Source organism: Haliotis asinina, chromosome 2 (genome assembly GCF_037392515.1).
Source record: "Haliotis asinina isolate JCU_RB_2024 chromosome 2, JCU_Hal_asi_v2, whole genome shotgun sequence".
NCBI lineage: Eukaryota > Metazoa > Mollusca > Gastropoda > Lepetellida > Haliotidae > Haliotis > Haliotis asinina.
The window spans coordinates 96,637,554-96,656,559 of NC_090281.1; the positions used below are offsets into that span (position 1 = coordinate 96,637,554).

At 39.9% G+C, this 19,006-nt stretch overlaps 1 protein-coding gene across 2 annotated transcripts in view; it reads left to right on the top strand.

Annotated features, from left to right (window-relative positions):
- Positions 1–19,006, top strand: part of LOC137274650 (myotubularin-related protein 6-like) — a 105,109-nt gene that overhangs the window by 60,025 nt on the left and 26,078 nt on the right. For both annotated transcript variants that reach the window (XM_067807960.1, XM_067807961.1), the window contains exon 3: positions 18,349–18,511. In XM_067807960.1, the coding sequence (XP_067664061.1) occupies positions 18,349–18,511 (163 nt within the window). The remainder of the gene's footprint in view (positions 1–18,348; positions 18,512–19,006) is intronic.

Here is a 19,006-nt window from a genome sequence, read left to right on the forward strand (position 1 = left end):
TCGTGTATGATGACCATCTCAATCTGAAAGAATCCCAGAAATGTTTTGAAAATAGTTTTTGGCTTCAGTACCAATATGATAAAAACTGACACAAGATAAAAGCACATATATGATACATGTATAATCTGATGAAAAAATGCACTTAAGGGGTGACTTTATAGGAGGAAATTTTGATGTTTTTACAACATAGGCAAATAAATAAATTTCACCTGTTGTAATTCTGCTTGAGTCCTCGACTGGCAGTGATTTAGTTTTTGAGATGGTCCCTTCCATGCACTGCCCGCGCGTCATGTGAGCACTCAGTTGAGTGTAGCAAATAATACTGAGGTTAAGTTTACTTAAACTGACCAGTACGGCACTGTGCTCAATCCTATTGAGGGAACTTATGTGGGGTAACTGCAATAATGCAACATTTAAAGCTTTCAGACTATAATAGAGAGCTTGTGTATGCTTCTTTTGTGAGAATTACCCCAGAAGTGTGGCAAGAATTATGGCATGGAACACCAGAAATGGGCTTTACACATTGTACCCATGGTGACGGAGTGAGTGAATATGCTTTCAGCTGCTTTCGTCAGTAATTTCATGCAATCTTTTGCTCTCAGTCTGAAAGATATGGGAAAAAAATGCTTGAAAAACCAGTCATTCATACCAACCTGAGCATATGTATGTGCCCAGTGTTAAGTCCTGATCATCTAATGTGCCAAGTGTCAAATCCTAAAGATCCCATGTGTCCAGTATAAAGTCCTGAGCATCCAGTGTGTCCTGTGTAGTTTCATGAGCATCCAATGTGTCCTGTGTAGTTTCATGAGCATCCAATGTGTCCTGTGTAGTTTCATGAGCATCCAATGTGTCCTGTGTAGTTTCATGAGCATCCAATGTGTCCTGTGTAGTTTCATGAGCATCCAATGTGTCCTGTGTAGTTTCATGAGCATCCAATGTGTCCTGTGTAGTTTCATGAGCATCCAGTGTGTCCTGTGTAGTTTCATGAGCATCCAGTGTGTCCTGTGTAGTTTCATGAGCATCCAATGTGTCCTGTGTAGTTTCATGAGCATCCAGTGTGTCCTGTGTAGTTTCATGAGCATCCAGTGTGTCCTGTGTAGTTTCATGAGCATCCAATGTGTCCTGTGTAGTTTCATGAGCGTTTCATGAGCATCCAATGTGTCCTGTGTAGTTTCATGAGCATCCAATGTGTCCTGTGTAGTTTCATGAGCATCCAATGTGTCCTGTGTAGTTTCATGAGCATCCAGTGTGTCCTGTGTAGTTTCATGAGCATCCAGTGTGTCCTGTGTAGTTTCATGAGCATCCAATGTGTCCTGTGTAGTTTCATGAGCATCCAATGTGTCCTGTGTAGTTTCATGAGCATCCAGTGTGTCCTGTGTAGTTTCATGAGCATCCAGTGTGTCCTGTGTAGTTTCATGAGCATCCAGTGTGTCTTGTGTAGTTTCATGAGCATCCAATGTGTCCTGTGTAGTTTCATGAGCGTTTCATGAGCATCCAATGTGTCCTGTGTAGTTTCATGAGCATCCAATGTGTCCTGTGTAGTTTCATGAGCATCCAATGTGTCCTGTGTAGTTTCATGAGCATCCAATGTGTCCTGTGTAGTTTCATGAGCATCCAGTGTGTCCTGTGTAGTTTCATGAGCATCCAATGTGTCCTGTGTCAGGTCCTTCAATAACCTCCTTCCCTTTCACTACCAAGGTGCTAAATCAATCATAGAAAATAGATTCAAGTCCTTGAATAGCTGTAATACCATGGCATTAGGATACATGTCCCAAGACTCATGCATGTATAAACTGGCCTTTCTCAGAACAGGAGATTATGATTCATACCAGTGTATGTTTGTGGTGAAGGTCAGTCGAGCTAACATTGACTCACATCTCATGGTAACTCAGATACTTGCTTAACTGTATTTACAAGTCCCACAGCTCGAGAAGGGAGGACACCAATAGGTATGATGTCGGCCAAACACAGTGGTGGTGAGTGCTTGCCAAAATTGTCTCTTTCAAAGAAACATTGAATTACAGTTTTGACATTGGGGACATATAGCTTTCATGAAGTTTTGGGGAACAGTTTGGTTATGCATATTCAAGTAAGGAGCACAAGTCTCTGAAAGTTTAATAACTTCCTGTTGGGCTTTCATTTGCTTATCATCGTTATAGAGGTTCTTATCTTCTGTGTGTTTCAAACTTCCATTGCCTGTGTACAGTGATGTTCACAAATGTGTCCAGTCGTCATTGGAACCTTTATTTCCTTATCAGTGCATGGTTGTGTTGCATGATGACTGTGTCTACACCATCAACTGCTTTTGTGACCATGCTTAGAGGTTTCCATGTGGACCTGGTTCTAATAACTGTTGAGTTTAGGCAATTGTGTCTCACTGAGGCACAGAGGCATAGATTATTGGTCACACATCAACCTCATGGCTAGACTCTACCAGTGGGGATTCTAGCTCACAGTAGGTCATCAGAAACAGGTGCCTGTCAAGACAGGGTTATCTGGGATGAAAGGGAGTTGTGCATTTTTCAATTTGTTTTTTTTTGTTTTTTTCAGTAGACATAATAATAGTTGGTACAGCTTAACTTTTTAAAATAGATCATCATAATTTTATGAAGTACTGCTTAACAATATGAAGGAGCACGTTGAGATAAAAGAAAAAATTGGAATGTATTCATGAATATATTGAGAGTGATATGATGTGAGTTGCCAAGATGATTGGCCCTGGAGTACTGCCACAGATGGTTTGTGTCACTGGGTTGATTGACCTTGCTGACTAAACAAGGCTTCAGTGAGACCTGATCAGGTGGTGTAAGAGTCTCCATCTGATTGCTTCTTTTCTGCTGGCTCATCTCCTTTGCACTAATTAACTGGAATTTGGAACATTGTGCACAGGATGAAGACAGTGCCACAGTTTATGTTACGAAACATCAGTGATGAATCCCCTGTATAACACCTGTTGTGACAGTAGGTCTGCAGAGTGGCATATTTGCATGTTATTAATATCCCATCAATAGAGCCTGGAAACTGACATACTTAGTTCAATCTGAAATCCATGCCAGACAGGCTGTCAGATTGCAAGAGGAAGTATTTGTTCATAACTTCTCTCAGGTTTCCTGCTGCTAACAGACAGGTTGTATAGTAAACCTTGTCTGGTTTTGAAAAGATGACTTTTCTTGAAGACGAGTCCAGCACTGAAGGAGAGTTGGCCATAAATAAATGTGAAGAAGGTCACCAGGCACTGTAATGTGTGCAGGCAATACGTGACAGAACCTGGCCTTTACAGAAATTTCTGGGTAGTGTCGTATGGTTGAAAAAAAACCCCAAAAGATAAAGCAAGGAGTTATCTACTGACCCAATATATTGTGTCTGAGAGGGGAGTCCATGTTACTTTGTACAGTGGAACCTTACTGGGCTAGCATTATTAAACCAGCACTGGTCACATGCTTTTCTCATTCTGAAACTTAACAATACCACAGATTCTTTACTCACCTTGAGAAAAGTAAAAGTAGAAGAGTATCTTGTTTGCATACTGACCAGGAATTGCCAGAAGAAAAGGCAGTGTTATTAGTGATACCAGTTTGTGAGAGATACCAGGATAACTGCTGATTGAAGATGTTGTCATATGAAGTAAACTATCTGGCTTACACGTTACAGAGCTCTGCTTCACAACAGCACATGTGATTGTATTGTTATTCATTATTTATTGTAGGGTGGTGGGGTAGCTCTGTGGTTAAGCATTCACTTGTCACACTGAAGACCAGGGTTTGATTTCAAATTGAGTTCAAGATGTTAAGCCCATTCTGGTGTACCCCTCTGTGATATTGGTAGAATATGCTAAAAACTTTAGTCGCAACTTCGTAAAACCGAACTCACTATATTTATGGCAAGGACAGCAGTGTGTGAAATGAGGCCTTATTACCAAGAACCAGATTCACCTGTATGTTATTTGCTTAGAATGTTCCATTCGGACCAGACACAAAGTGTATGGTATTTATCTGAAATATATGCTTGATGTCATGGAAGGCTTGATGTTTCTCAGGAACCTACGCCATGCTGAATAGTAACTGGAGAGCGTCTCTCTTGGACATGCGTAGAATTGTAGCTTGTGGCCAAGCCAATGTGTTGTATGGAATCCTCTAGTGACCAGAATTGATAGTTTGGGCATGTTTCACTGTATTGATTTGGGTGAAGTCAGGATGAAATTCTGAGCTTTCATAAAAGGATTTTGATTGTTAAACATGAAATAAAACCTTACTTTAGGAATGACAAGGAAGTCAGAATTGATTATGTGGCTCTGGACATTCTGTAGTTCCCTGATTTTTATGAGTGCAAGAGTGTTAAAGAATCTTCCTCAGTGGCTGTGATCCCCACCAAAGTTGCATCATTCTGTTTACTGCCTCAGTAAAACTTTATTTGGTGAGACCTGTCACCTTTATGGTTTAGTGGACAAAGATAAAGTGGGCTATCGATACTGATATGTGGCATGGTATCTAAGGAGTTTAGAATGTGTGATAGCACATGTCTTCAGTGGTTACGTCATGGCAAATGTCATCAGTTGTCAAAAACAAATGAACCTTCCCAAATTGTGTTGGGTGCAACTGACACTACTTATATCCTTGTAATTGGACCAAGTGAATTACAACAGTTACAGAGACAAAGTGTCTGCCTACATTGGAAGGTTTGGTATTAGCTGATAATGTATGTCCTTTGTAAATGTTGCAATTATTCATGAAGATATCCATATATGATGGTCTGGAGACATGTCTTACTTGCCATAAGTTTTTAAGCTGAAATTTCTGCATGGGAGAGAATAATTCAGAAGAAAGTGTTCTTTGGCACAGAGTTATTTGCAAGTCACCGGTAATATAGGGGATGGGGTTTGTCCACAGGGATGCTGGCTTTAGAAACCTTTAAACCACAGGCTCATCGTAAGTGAGAAGGTCTTCACTTTCTGTTTGTAAAAATATGATGATTGAAAATACCTTTAAAAGGTTGTGGCAATGCCAACAGAAGCGCTTGAATGTTAATGTTGAAGTTGCATGTACCATCATAGCTTCGTGTGTGGTGTTTGTGAGGTTTGAGATGACTGATGGAGTATTGATGATGATGAAGGTGATGGAGATCAAAGAGCATCCATACACGACACAGACAACCTTTGATCTGGCCAGCACCTCTACAGTCACTATGTGGAAGCTTTGGCTAGCAGTTGTCTGTGGCTTAGTCTACAGATTTGAAGACTTGATAAATCTATGACCACTGGGGAGACTTCAAGAAGCTGCTGCAATGTTTAAACATGAGATGCCAGGCAATTCAAACATACTAGGTGCAACTGTTCAGGATATTTTAACTATTCCAATAGTATTGGCATAGTTGTCAGCTGTTGCAGTAGTATTGCAATAGAACAGAATACTTGATACCTACCATCCACACTGTTTAGTGCCACATCACCCTAACTCTAACCCTAAACCTTACACTAACACTAACCCTAACCCTAACCCTAAGCCTTACCCAAAACCTAAACTTAACCCTAACCCTAAGCCTTACCCAAAACCTAAACTTAACCCTAACCCTAACCCTTACCCTAAGCCCAAACCATACCCTAACCCCAACCCTAAACCAAACACCAACACTAACCTTAAGCCTTATCCTAACCCAAAACCTTACCCTAAGCTTTCAAGGATGGAGGAAGGTGTCCTGTATACTGTAGTCTTACCAAAGAAAACCAGTTTAGTATCCCTATTTAAACATTTTCTTATTTTGAAGATACTCTTCACTTTTTATGAGTCTGATTATTATTATACAAACACACACACATCTGTTGTTCAGAAAATTGTTTCACTCCTGTAGTTACATATGGTACACATTACTGAAACATTTCTGTTGTAACCTCTCATGTATACCAAATTCACAATGTCTTGCATTTTAAATGTGTCAGAAATTACTCCAGAATAACTGTTATGTCATGAAAATCTCATTGAATTATATCATTCTTTTTCCAAGTCAAACTTTGAAATCCTACTGAAGGATTTTACCAAGGTCGTGATGACCTGTAAGCTGTATCACGTCAAGCTTTCCTCCATCAGTGATATGATTAAGATGAACAAGTGAAAAGTCTTCCCCAATCTCAGACCTTAGCAAATTGTGTGAAGTATTTTTAGAGTGTTGCATCAAACCGAGCTCACTGTCTTTCCTCAGTGTAAGTACAGGAGAACCACTTTCCCTCTTTATTTCCTGACGTGGTGCAGTTGAAAGATGCAGTTTTTAAAATTGTCAAAGGTACATTGTGAAAAAAATAGTTATAGAAAGTCTTGAATAATTCTTAGATCTTTTTCGGAAAACTTTTTGCAAACTCAAAGAATTGTGAAGGTGTTCGACCTTCCTTCGCCTCTAAGAGAAAAACAGTTAATTGTAAAGTTAGACCAGTTTAGTCGCGAGCTTGGTGTATCTTTGATGACGATCAAACCATTATTAGTTGTTGGGAAATCAATGTTCGAATTACTGATCAGGTCTGCCAGTTCATACTGGTGGTCTTGTTAATATGGACTGTGATCACAGTGTCTGCTGCCTACGTAATCTACATGCTACTGCAACAGGAGTCATGTCTTCTCCACTGAAAGCTGATAGGTCAACAGAGCCAACAGCTTTTTTTCAAAATCATGAATTCCCCAAAATTGGAATAAAACTGTTCTATTTGATCCCTGTTGATCTTATTACCAGATATTTTTTGTAACTAAAGTTTGAAAATAAACTGTTAAGTATGTGTATGGTAGTTGTGGCTTGATGAGTGAGTGAGTATGGGTTTGTGCAGCTTTTAGCAACATAAGGGCTGAAATGGGGAAGCACATGGTGTCTGAGTAGGGGAATGGAATCTGGTTCTTCTGTGTGGCAATAGAAATTTTGAAAGCATGTTGTTACCACCCAAAAAAAAAATAAATGAATGAATGAAAACTGAGTATTAAGGGAAAGTTAAGTGGAGGTCAAATTAAAAAAGTAAAAAATATTAAATAAGTAAAGGGTAATAGAGTAGTTTTAGTGATAAATTCAATAATCTTAAGTAAGTTTTGCCTGACCTCACCTAAACTCACCTCATCTACCCTGTCTTGCCTCACCTCACCTCACCTCACCTCACCTCACCTCACCTCACCTCACTTTACCTTGTCTTGCCTCGCCTTACATCATATCACCCTGCCTTGCCATAAATTACCTTGTCTTCTTTTGCCCTACCTCATATCATCTCACCTTGTCTTGTCTCCCCTCACCTTGTCTTGTCTCACCTCATATCACCTCACCTTGTCTTCACTCATCTCACCTCATCTTGCCCTGTCTTGACTCACCTCACCTTGTCTTATCTCACCTCACCTTGTTTTGCCTCACCTAACCTCACATTGTCTCACCTTGTCTTGCCTTACCTCATTTCACCTTGTTTTACGCTGGTGCTAGTGACCATTGCTTATGTACAAAGTAGCTGCAACTGATCGGTTATAAACAACTGTTACATTGAATTCATGACACGCTGCCATTGTGCTGCATAGTAAATTCTATGGGAAACCTTTGAGTTGAGATTAGCTAATTAAGATAGGATCACAGTAGCATGGGGCCTGACGGACTGTTATCTTTAAGGAAGTGATTATGCTTTTGTGTAGTTTCATATGTCAAAATAAGTGCTTTCATCATGTGTGACAATTTGAGCTACTATGTTTAAAACTCAGATAAAGGATGTATCGGCATGTTTACTTTCTATATAGATTTGTCTGTGTAATCAGATCTGTTTATTCATCATGTTTGTTGTTAATCACTCTCAACAATATTCCAGCTATATGACAACAGTTTCTTGATATTCAATTCAGTGACATCATGAGCTCTGATCAAAGCAACTCGACTAAATGCCATGTTTACATGGCAGTCATCATGAGTGAAGGAAACAGCATTTGATAGGAGACTGAGGCTGAGGCTGAGGCTGAACACATTTATATTTACATTATCATCACCATACCAACACTTAAGAGACTGTCAGACAGCATCTACAGTAGAAATGATGTATCTACTGTTGCATACCTTCTCAGTCAGCATCTACAGTAGAAATGATGTATCTACTGTTGCGCACTTTCTCAGATAACATCTACAGTAGAAATGATGTATCTACTATTGCACACCTTCTCAGACAGCATCTACAGTAGAAATGATGTATCTACTATTGCGCACTTTCTCAGATAGCATCTACAGTAGAAATCATGTATCTACTATTGCGCACTTTCTCAGATAGCATTTACAGTAGAAATTATGTATCTACTGTCGCGTACCTTCTCAGCAGCATCCACAGTCGAAATGATGTATCTACTATTGCGCACTTTCTCAGATAGCATCTACAGTGGAAATGATGTATCTACTATTGCACACCTTCTCAGACAGCATCTACAGTAGAAATGATGTATCTACTCTTGCGTACCTTCTCAGCAGCATCCACAGTCGAAATGATGTATCTTATTGCACACCTTCTCAACAGCATCCACAGTAGAAATGATGTATCTACTATTGCACACCTTCTCAGACAGCATCTACAGTAGAAATGATGTATCTACTATTGCACACCTTCTCAGACAGCATCTACAGTGGAAATGATGTATCTACTATTGCACACCTTCTCAGACAGCATCTACAGTAGAAATGATGTATCTACTCTTGTGTACCTTCTCAACAGCATCCACAGTAGAAATGATGTATCTACTATTGCACACCTTCTCAGCAGCATCCACAGTAGAAATGATGTATCTACTATTGCACACCTTCTCAGACAGCATCTACAGTAGAAATGATGTATCTACTGTTGCGCACTTTCTCAGATAACATCTACAGTAGAAATGATGTGTCTACTATTGCACACCTTCTCAGACAGCATCTACAGTAGAAATGATGTATCTACTATTGCGCACTTTCTCAGATAGCATCTACAGTAGAAATGATGTATCTACTATTGCGCACTTTCTCAGATAGCATTTACAGTAGAAATTATGTATCTACTGTTGCACACCTTCTCAGACAGCATCTACAGTAGAAATGATGTATCTACTCTTGCGTACCTTCTCAGCAGCATCCACAGTCAAAATGATGTATCTTATTGCACACCTTCTCAACAGCATCCACAGTAGAAATGATGTATCTACTATTGCACACCTTCTCAGACAGCATCTACAGTAGAAATGATGTATCTACTATTGCACACCTTCTCAGACAGCATCTACAGTAGAAATGATGTATCTACTCTTGCGTACCTTCTCAGCAGCATCCACAGTCGAAATGATGTATCTTATTGCACACCTTCTCAACAGCATCCACAGTAGAAATGATGTATCTACTATTGCACACCTTCTCAGACAGCATCTACAGTAGAAATGATGTATCTACTATTGCACACCTTCTCAGACAGCATCTACAGTAGAAATGATGTATCTACTCTTGCGTACCTTCTCAGCAGCATCCACAGTCGAAATGATGTATCTTATTGCACACCTTCTCAACAGCATCCACAGTAGAAATGATGTATCTACTATTGCACACCTTCTCAGACAGCATCTACAGTAGAAATGATGTATCTACTATTGCACACCTTCTCAGACAGCATCTACAGTAGAAATGATGTATCTACTCTTGCGTACCTTCTCAGCAGCATCCACAGTCGAAATGATGTATCTTATTGCACACCTTCTCAACAGCATCCACAGTAGAAATGATGTATCTACTATTGCACACCTTCTCAGACAGCATCTACAGTAGAAATGATGTATCTACTATTGCACACCTTCTCAGACAGCATCTACAGTAGAAATGATGTATCTACTCTTGTGTACCTTCTCAGCAGCATCCACAGTCGAAATGATGTATCTTATTGCACACCTTCTCAACAGCATCCACAGTAGAAATGATGTATCTACTATTGCACACCTTCTCAGACAGCATCTACAGTAGAAATGATGTATCTACTATTGCACACCTTCTCAGACAGCATCTACAGTAGAAATGATGTATCTACTCTTGCGTACCTTCTCAACAGCATCCACAGTAGAAATGATGTATCTACTCTTGCGTACCTTCTCAGCAGCATCCACAGTAGAAATGATGTATCTACTATTGCACACCTTCTCAGACAGCATCTACAGTAGAAATGATGTATCTACTGTTGCGCACTTTCTCAGATAACATCTACAGTAGAAATGATGTATCTACTGTTGCACACCTTCTCAGACAGCATCCACAGTAGAAATGATGTATCTACTATTGCGCACTTTCTCAGATAGCATCTACAGTAGAAATGATGTATCTACTATTGCGCACTTTCTCAGATAGCATTTACAGTAGAAATTATGTATCTACTGTTGCACACCTTCTCAGACAGCATCTACAGTAGAAATGATGTATCTACTCTTGCGTACCTTCTCAGCAGCATCCACAGTCGAAATGATGTATCTTATTGCACACCTTCTCAACAGCATCCACAGTAGAAATGATGTATCTACTATTGCGCACTTTCTCAGATAGCATTTACAGTAGAAATGATGTATCTACTATTGCACACCTTCTCAGACAGCATCTACAGTGGAAATGATGTATCTACTATTGCACACCTTCTCAGACAGCATCTACAGTAGAAATGATGTATCTACTCTTGCGTACCTTCTCAGCAGCATCCACAGTCGAAATGATGTATCTTATTGCACACCTTCTCAACAGCATCCACAGTAGAAATGATGTATCTACTATTGCACACCTTCTCAGACAGCATCCACAGTAGAAATGATGTATCTACTATTGCACACCTTCTCAGACAGCATCTACAGTAGAAATGATGTATCTACTATTGCACACCTTCTCAGACAGCATCTACAGTAGAAATGATGTATCTACTATTGCACACCTTCTCAGACAGCATCTACAGTAGAAATGATGTATCTACTATTGCGCACTTTCTCAGATAGCATTTACAGTAGAAATGATGTATCTACTGTTGCACACCTTCTCAGACAGCATCTACAGTAGAAATGATGTATCTACTATTGCACACCTTCTCAGACAGCATCCACAGTAGAAATGATGTATCTACTATTGCACACCTTCTCAGACAGCATCTACAGTAGAAATGATGTATCTACTATTGCACACCTTCTCAGACAGCATCTACAGTAGAAATGATGTATCTACTCTTGTGTACCTTCTCAGCAGCATCCACAGTCGAAATGATGTATCTTATTGCACACCTTCTCAACAGCATCCACAGTAGAAATGATGTATCTACTATTGCACACCTTCTCAGACAGCATCTACAGTAGAAATGATGTATCTACTATTGCACACCTTCTCAGACAGCATCTACAGTAGAAATGATGTATCTACTCTTGCGTACCTTCTCAACAGCATCCACAGTAGAAATGATGTATCTACTCTTGCGTACCTTCTCAGCAGCATCCACAGTAGAAATGATGTATCTACTATTGCACACCTTCTCAGACAGCATCTACAGTAGAAATGATGTATCTACTGTTGCGCACTTTCTCAGATAACATCTACAGTAGAAATGATGTATCTACTGTTGCACACCTTCTCAGACAGCATCCACAGTAGAAATGATGTATCTACTATTGCGCACTTTCTCAGATAGCATCTACAGTAGAAATGATGTATCTACTATTGCGCACTTTCTCAGATAGCATTTACAGTAGAAATGATGTATCTACTGTTGCACACCTTCTCAGACAGCATCTACAGTAGAAATGATGTATCTACTCTTGCGTACCTTCTCAGCAGCATCCACAGTCAAAATGATGTATCTTATTGCACACCTTCTCAACAGCATCCACAGTAGAAATGATGTATCTACTATTGCACACCTTCTCAGACAGCATCTACAGTAGAAATGATGTATCTACTATTGCACACCTTCTCAGACAGCATCTACAGTAGAAATGATGTATCTACTATTGCACACCTCAGACAGCATCTACAGTGGAAATGATGTATCTACTGTTGCACACCATCTCTTACATGAATGTAAACACCATGAGTTGTATCAGTCTATATAATTCATGTACGTGTTGTTTGTGTTAAGAAGTGTCCGATGATGTTACATTGATATGAAAATTTGGCATCATCATTATCTGAGGGCCTATAATGAGTGCTGATGAGCAAATATGACAATATACAACTGACCACTGCTAGTCATCTACAAACAGAAAGCATAGGTAAGCTGTACATGAAATGCATGATCTTTAAAAGTTACAACTGTATCAGCTTATATCACTGCACCACCAATAATTGCGTTAATGTGGATGTGGAATAGGCTCAACTTGATCACACGTAATGGCTGTCATTTATCTATTCCCGATACCTGCGTACGTCAGTCTTGACATTCACACTCATTAAGATCACCCGAAATTGCATCTGCACTTGTGTAGAAGTGCGCAAGTCCCATGCAGAACTGGAGCCTCTGACAGTGCCTAAACACTTCCATGCCACACCAGAATGGATCAATACTTGGCCACATCGCTCAGATATGTCTGTGTTACAGAGCATCACAACTTTATGCAGCTTCCTAATGTCTTTGCTGGAAATAAAGTCAAGGACGTTGACAAGGAGCCAACTTCATTTTCAGAAGCACTGCAGAACATTTCAAGCTTTTTTACACTGAAACTAAACGAAAGTAAACACACAAGCACATCAATCAAATTTCTTTACTTAATGCAACAACTGAAGGCCGTAATCCTCCTGATCGCAGCAGGTTTGCAGACTTTGTTTGACATAACAATTGTCACGTGCAAAGATTGCTCAGTCAATGGATTGTCAGGCCCAGATTTGGTTTAAACATATTTAATTCATCAAAAGTACATCAACTAGATTGATAGTAAAGCCCAAAAGAATATGAAGACCATTCCACTATGCATAGACATATGAAATCATGACAAGGAAAACAAACAATCAAAATTATATTAAATGGAATCAGACATTATGACATCCAGTCAAATCATTGGCTTAGACTTGATTATAACAAACCAACATGATATGGCTGGACTATTCAGCAGTGTAAAACAAACTAAAATAAAATCACATTGCATTAGGAGAATCCCAAATGAAGTATTCCAGAGTACATGCCATATGCTCAAAAATGTCATTTTCTTATAATGATAGGGAGTCTTATGAAAGCATTCTCTTTGTATATCCTGCAAATGTCCACATCTTCATCACATCAGCCTTCTACCATCTGACGTGATGGAGGACATAAGGTGGAACAAGTGTTTGGTTTGCTTCAACTCATCAGAGGGCTATCCCATTCCAACAAAGACAGAAAAGGAAGCCAATCTTCCTCGGCAAAAGCCCAAAATGGCATAATTACATTCCATCAATACAGCACACGCTGACCACTGATGTTCCTGATAACCAAAGGGAATATTGCGGCCAATTTCCCAATTACTACACAACGGTAATTGGGAATGATAATACACTCTCTTTCGGTCTTTTTACGATAAAGCTTGTCGTCCATGGGTTTCTTTGAAAGTTTGATTGGCATAAGTGGTACCCAACTGGAAGTGATTTCTTTTTCAGGTTGTGTTTCACATTGATGAAGATGCCTGCCTTGCAATGCAGATTATCAATCAGCGTTAAATTCAAAAGGAAGGCACACAGTGTGATCAGTAGATTTCTGCCAGAATTAAGCATGTTGCCGTTTTCTTTGGTGTTCTAAACATGGAATGAAGAGAAAATTCACTTTCCATGTGTTAAGTTTTATGACTTCACATTAACATTACCTAATTGTCATCATAATTTGATCAGTTTAATTTCCAACATAGTTTGAATTTGAATGACCTTGACCTTGATTTATATCAGCAAGGCCTTCTTGAGTATAATAATTGTTTCAGATTTGCCCAATACCAATCAAATTAAGATGTGGGGGATATTGTGCTTTTAAGATGGGTAATTTGTTGTATGTTTTTGGTGAAATATATTTCCACTCATTATGAAGATATAATAAAGAAAATGAGCAATTATTTATGTGTGTGAACAACTGATTTTCCAAGCATTGAAACTGTATCATAGCAAAAGTCTGTGGAATCAAGGTCAGGGTTATGTAAGAGGCACCTTAAAATTTTAATATCTTTATGTTTTTACTCAAATTACAAATGAGTAGAATCAATTCCAACATTGTGAGGCAAATCTAAATGCCAGATTCTAGCATTCCTACTTCTCCCATCATGCTGTGCTTCCATTCGTAACTACTCGCCTCTTTCCGTAACCTGCTTGCCGTAACTACTCGCCTCTTTCCGTAACCGGCTTGCCGGAATGACCCGAGTAGTTACGAATGGCTATGCTTCAACCCTACTTCTCCCATCATGCTGTGCTTCATCCCTACTTCTCCCATCATGCTGTGCTTCATCCCTACTTCTTCCATCATGCTCTGCTTCATGTTCTGCTTCATCCCTACTTCTCCCATCATGCTCTGCTTCATCCCTACTTCTTCCATCATGCTCTGCTTCATGTTCTGTTTCATCCCTACTTCTTCCATCATGCTCTGCTTCATGTTCTGCTTCATCCCTACTTCTCCCATCATGCTCTGCTTCATCCCTACTTCTTCCATCATGCTCTGCTTCATGTTCTGCTTCATCCCTACTTCTTCCATCATGCTCTGCTTCATGTTCTGCTTCATCCCTACTTCTCCCATCATGCTCTGCTTCATCCCTACTTCTTCCATCATGCTCTGCTTCATGTTCTGCTTCATCCCTACTTCTCCCATCATGTTCTGCTTCATCCCTACTTCTCCCATCATGCTCTGCTTCATCCCTACTTCTTCCATCATGCTCTGCTTCATGTTCTGCTTCATCCCTACTTCTTCCATCATGCTCTGCTTCATGTTCTGCTTCATCCCGACTTCTTCCATCATGCTCTGCTTCATGTTCTGCTTCATCCCTACTTCTTCCATCATGCTCTGCTTCATCCCTACTTCTCCCATCATGTTCTGCTTCATCCCTACTTCTCCCATCATGCTCTGCTTCATCCCTACTTCTTCCATCATGCTCTGCTTCATGTTCTGTTTCATCCCAACTTCTTCCATCATGCTCTGCTTCATCCCTACTTCTCCCATCATGTTCTGCTTCATCCCTACTTCTCCCATCATGCTCTGCTTCATCCCTACTTCTTCCATCATGCTCTGCTTCATGTTCTGCTTCATCCCTACTTCTTCCATCATGCTCTGCTTCATGTTCTGCTTCATCCCAACTTCTTCCATCATGCTCTGCTTCATCCCTACTTCTCCCATCATGTTCTGCTTCATCCCTACTTCTCCCATCATGCTCTGCTTCATCCCTACTTCTTCCATCATGCTCTGCTTCATGTTCTGCTTCATCCCTACTTCTTCCATCATGCTCTGCTTCATGTTCTGCTTCATCCCTACTTCTTCCATCATGCTCTGCTTCATCCCAACTTCTTCCATCATGTTCTGCTTCATCCCAACTTCTTCCATCATGTTCTGCTTCATCCCTACTTCTCCCATCATGCTCTGCTTCATCCCTACTTCTTCCATCATGTTCTGCTTCATCCCTACTTCTTCCATCATGTTGTGCTTCATCCCAACTTCTTCCATCATGTTCTGCTTCATCCCAACTTCTTCCACCATGCTCTGCTTCATCCTAACTTCTTCCATCATGCTCTGCTTCATCCCAACTTCTTCCATCATGTTCTGCTTCATCCCTACTTCTCCCATCATGCTCTGCTTCATCCCTACTTCTTCCATCATGCTCTGCTTCATGTTCTGCTTCATCCCTACTTCTTCCATCATGCTCTGCTTCATGTTCTGCTTCATCCCTACTTCTTCCATCATGCTCTGCTTCATGTTCTGCTTCATCCCTACTTCTTCCATCATGCTCTGCTTCATGTTCTGCTTCATCCCTACTTCTTCCATCATGCTCTGCTTCATGTTCTGCTTCATCCCTACTTCTCCCATCATGCTCTGCTTCATGTTCTGCTTCATCCCTACTTCTCCCATCATGTTCTGCTTCATCCCTACTTCTCCCATCATGCTCTGCTTCATCCCTACTTCTCCCATCATGCTCTGCTTCATCCCTACTTGTGTGTCCTTCCCAACCTGGAGTCTGCAGTGCATCTCAGCCAGTGATGATATTGACAGTTTTGAATCTTCCCAATTCCTCCATGTATTGATGGGAAATAAATTTACAGTATTAATTGATTTGTCCTTACTGGAGCTCTACAAATGACCATTGATTTTAGATTTGTGGCTGGAAACGTGTTTGAGATAGATTTGATGTACACGCTTTAAAGACTAGTCCAATCCTTAAAAAATTTACTCAAAGTTAGAATAAGGATGCTTAAGATTGACATTAATCTGTAGATTAGTTAAATTTCTTCTCGTCTAGTGCTTCTGTGGATGTTGCTGTCATTGTGTTGATCTTTATGCTGCTGTCTATATGAATTAGGGTGCTCTGCCTTATTAGATAAACAACTTCAAGTCACTACACGATTTTTACACCAAGTGCATTTTCGTGTGTTATGTAGAGGATCAGCTTTTAATGCTCGTTGTGCTTTCTCACATCAACAACATTATAGCAGTCCCAAGTCATTGCCTTTCTCATCACTGTTGTAATCCTTACCGGGACGTACAACACTGCTTCAGAAGCGGTGCCCTGGGTTTTAAATTCTTCCTGTAGACATTTGTATTTGTTCGCCAGACAAAGTCACATGACATCAATGACGCTGTGTCTTTACATGTTTTGTCCCACCAATAACAACCCCAGAATTTATCCATGAGGTTCAAATTCATATTGAAGGAAAAACAACAGTGGCCTTTACATGGTCCAATTTTCAATATGACTACCATTACATTGTGCTGTTTTGGGGGTTTTTTTCTACTACTTTTAAATTTTTATTTCATTCTCAAATTCTCTCAAAGGCTTGCTTGACCTTAAAAATTCTTTCTTGCACATTTGTGTTTTATGCAAATAGTATTGAAATGTCAGTGCTGGCAGCTTATGTTCTGTTTGAGATACTTCACTTGGGAACTTCATTGTACAGGATTGTGTTCTATTTCAGATACTTCACTTGGGAACTTCATTGTACAGTATTGTGTTCTGTTTCAGATACTTCACTTGGGAACTTCGTTGTACAGTATTGTGTTCTGTTTCAGATACTTCTCTTGGGAACTTCGTTGTACAGTATTGTGTTCTGTTTCAGATACTTCACTTGGGAACTTCATTGTACAGTATTGTGTTCTGTTTCAGATACTTCACTTGGGAACTTCATTGTACAGTATTGTGTTCTGTTTCAGGTATTTCACTTGGGAACTTCATTGTACAGCATTGTGTTCTGTTTCAGGTATTTCACTTGGGAACTTCATTGTACAGTATTGTGTTCTGTTTCAGGTATTTCACTTGGGAACTTCATTGTACAGCATTGTGTTCTGTTTCAGGTATTTCACTTGGGAACTTCATTGTACAGTATTGTGTTCTGTTTCAGGTATTTCACTTGGGAACTTCATTGTACAGCATTGTGTTCTGTTTCAGGTATTTCACTTGGGAACTTCATTGTACAGTATTGTGTTCTGTTTCAGGTATTTCACTTGGGAACTTCATTGTACAGTATTGTGTTCTGTTTCAGGTATTTCACTTGGGAACTTCGTTGTACAGTATTGTGTTCTGTTTCAGATACTTCTCTTGGGAACTTTGTTGTACAGTATTGTGTTCTGTTTCAGATACTTCACTTGGGAACTTCCTTGTACAGTATTGTGTTTTGTTTCAGATACTTCACTTGGGAACTTCGTTGTACAGTATTGTGTTCTGTTTCAGATACTTCTCTTGGGAACTTCATTGTACAGTATTGTGTTCTGTTTCAGGTATTTCACTTGGGAACTTCGTTGTACAGCATTGTGTTCTGTTTCAGGTATTTCACTTGGGAACTTCATTGTACAGCATTGTGTTCTGTTTCAGGTATTTCACTTTGGAACTTCGTTGTACAGCATTGTGTTCTGTTTCAGGTATTTCACTTGGGAACTTCATTGTACAGCATTATGTTCTGTTTCAGGTATTTCACTTGGGAACTTCATTGTACAGTATTGTGTTCTGTTTCAGGTATTTCACTTGGGAACTTCGTTGTACAGTATTGTGTTCTGTTTCAGATACTTCACTTGGGAACTTCGTTGTACAGTATTGTGTTCTGTTTCAGGTATTTCACTTGGGAACTTCGTTGTACAGCATTGTGTTCTGTTTCAGGTATTTCACTTGGGAACTTCGTTGTACAGCATTGTGTTCTGTTTCAGGTATTTCACTTGGGAACTTCGTTGTACAGCATTGTGTTCTGTTTCAGATCCTCCACATGCACATGGGAAATGTGGAAAAGATGCCAATCACCACTGGAGGCTCACCCATCCAGATACGCTGCAAGAACTTCATGAGCATCATCTTTGTCATCCCTCGTGAGCGTGACTGTCATGATATCTTCACCTCCCTTCAGGAGCTGTCCAGGCCATGTGAGTCAGACGATGGTTTACTTAATAAAGCTGGACATCACAGCTTTGTTCAGTCTGTCAGGTTTCTGCAGGAGACTGACAGTCACAGGTCTGTCCAGTCTGTCAGGTTTCTGCAGGAGATTGACACAGCTTTGTTCAGTCTGTCAGGTTTCTGCAGGAGATTGACACTCACAACTTTGTCCAGTCTGTCAGGTTTCTGCAGGAGACAGACAGATACTGCTGTGATTGTTCTGTCACACATATATGTCACTTCACAAGATTTTTTACACAAACGGAAGTTCTACAGAGATAAATCAGATCAGTAAATAAAGTGGACATTGTTTGGTTTAGTGGATTTCAGTTTGATTTCCCAGTTAAACATATTTGTGAATCTAATCTATCATGATCACTTCGACAGTCACATCACCTGTTTTTTAACATTTTCTAACGGGAGCTGTAGTGTTACAATTGCTTTGTTCAGTGGACCCAAGAGACAAGAGCAGGTGCGAAGCAGGT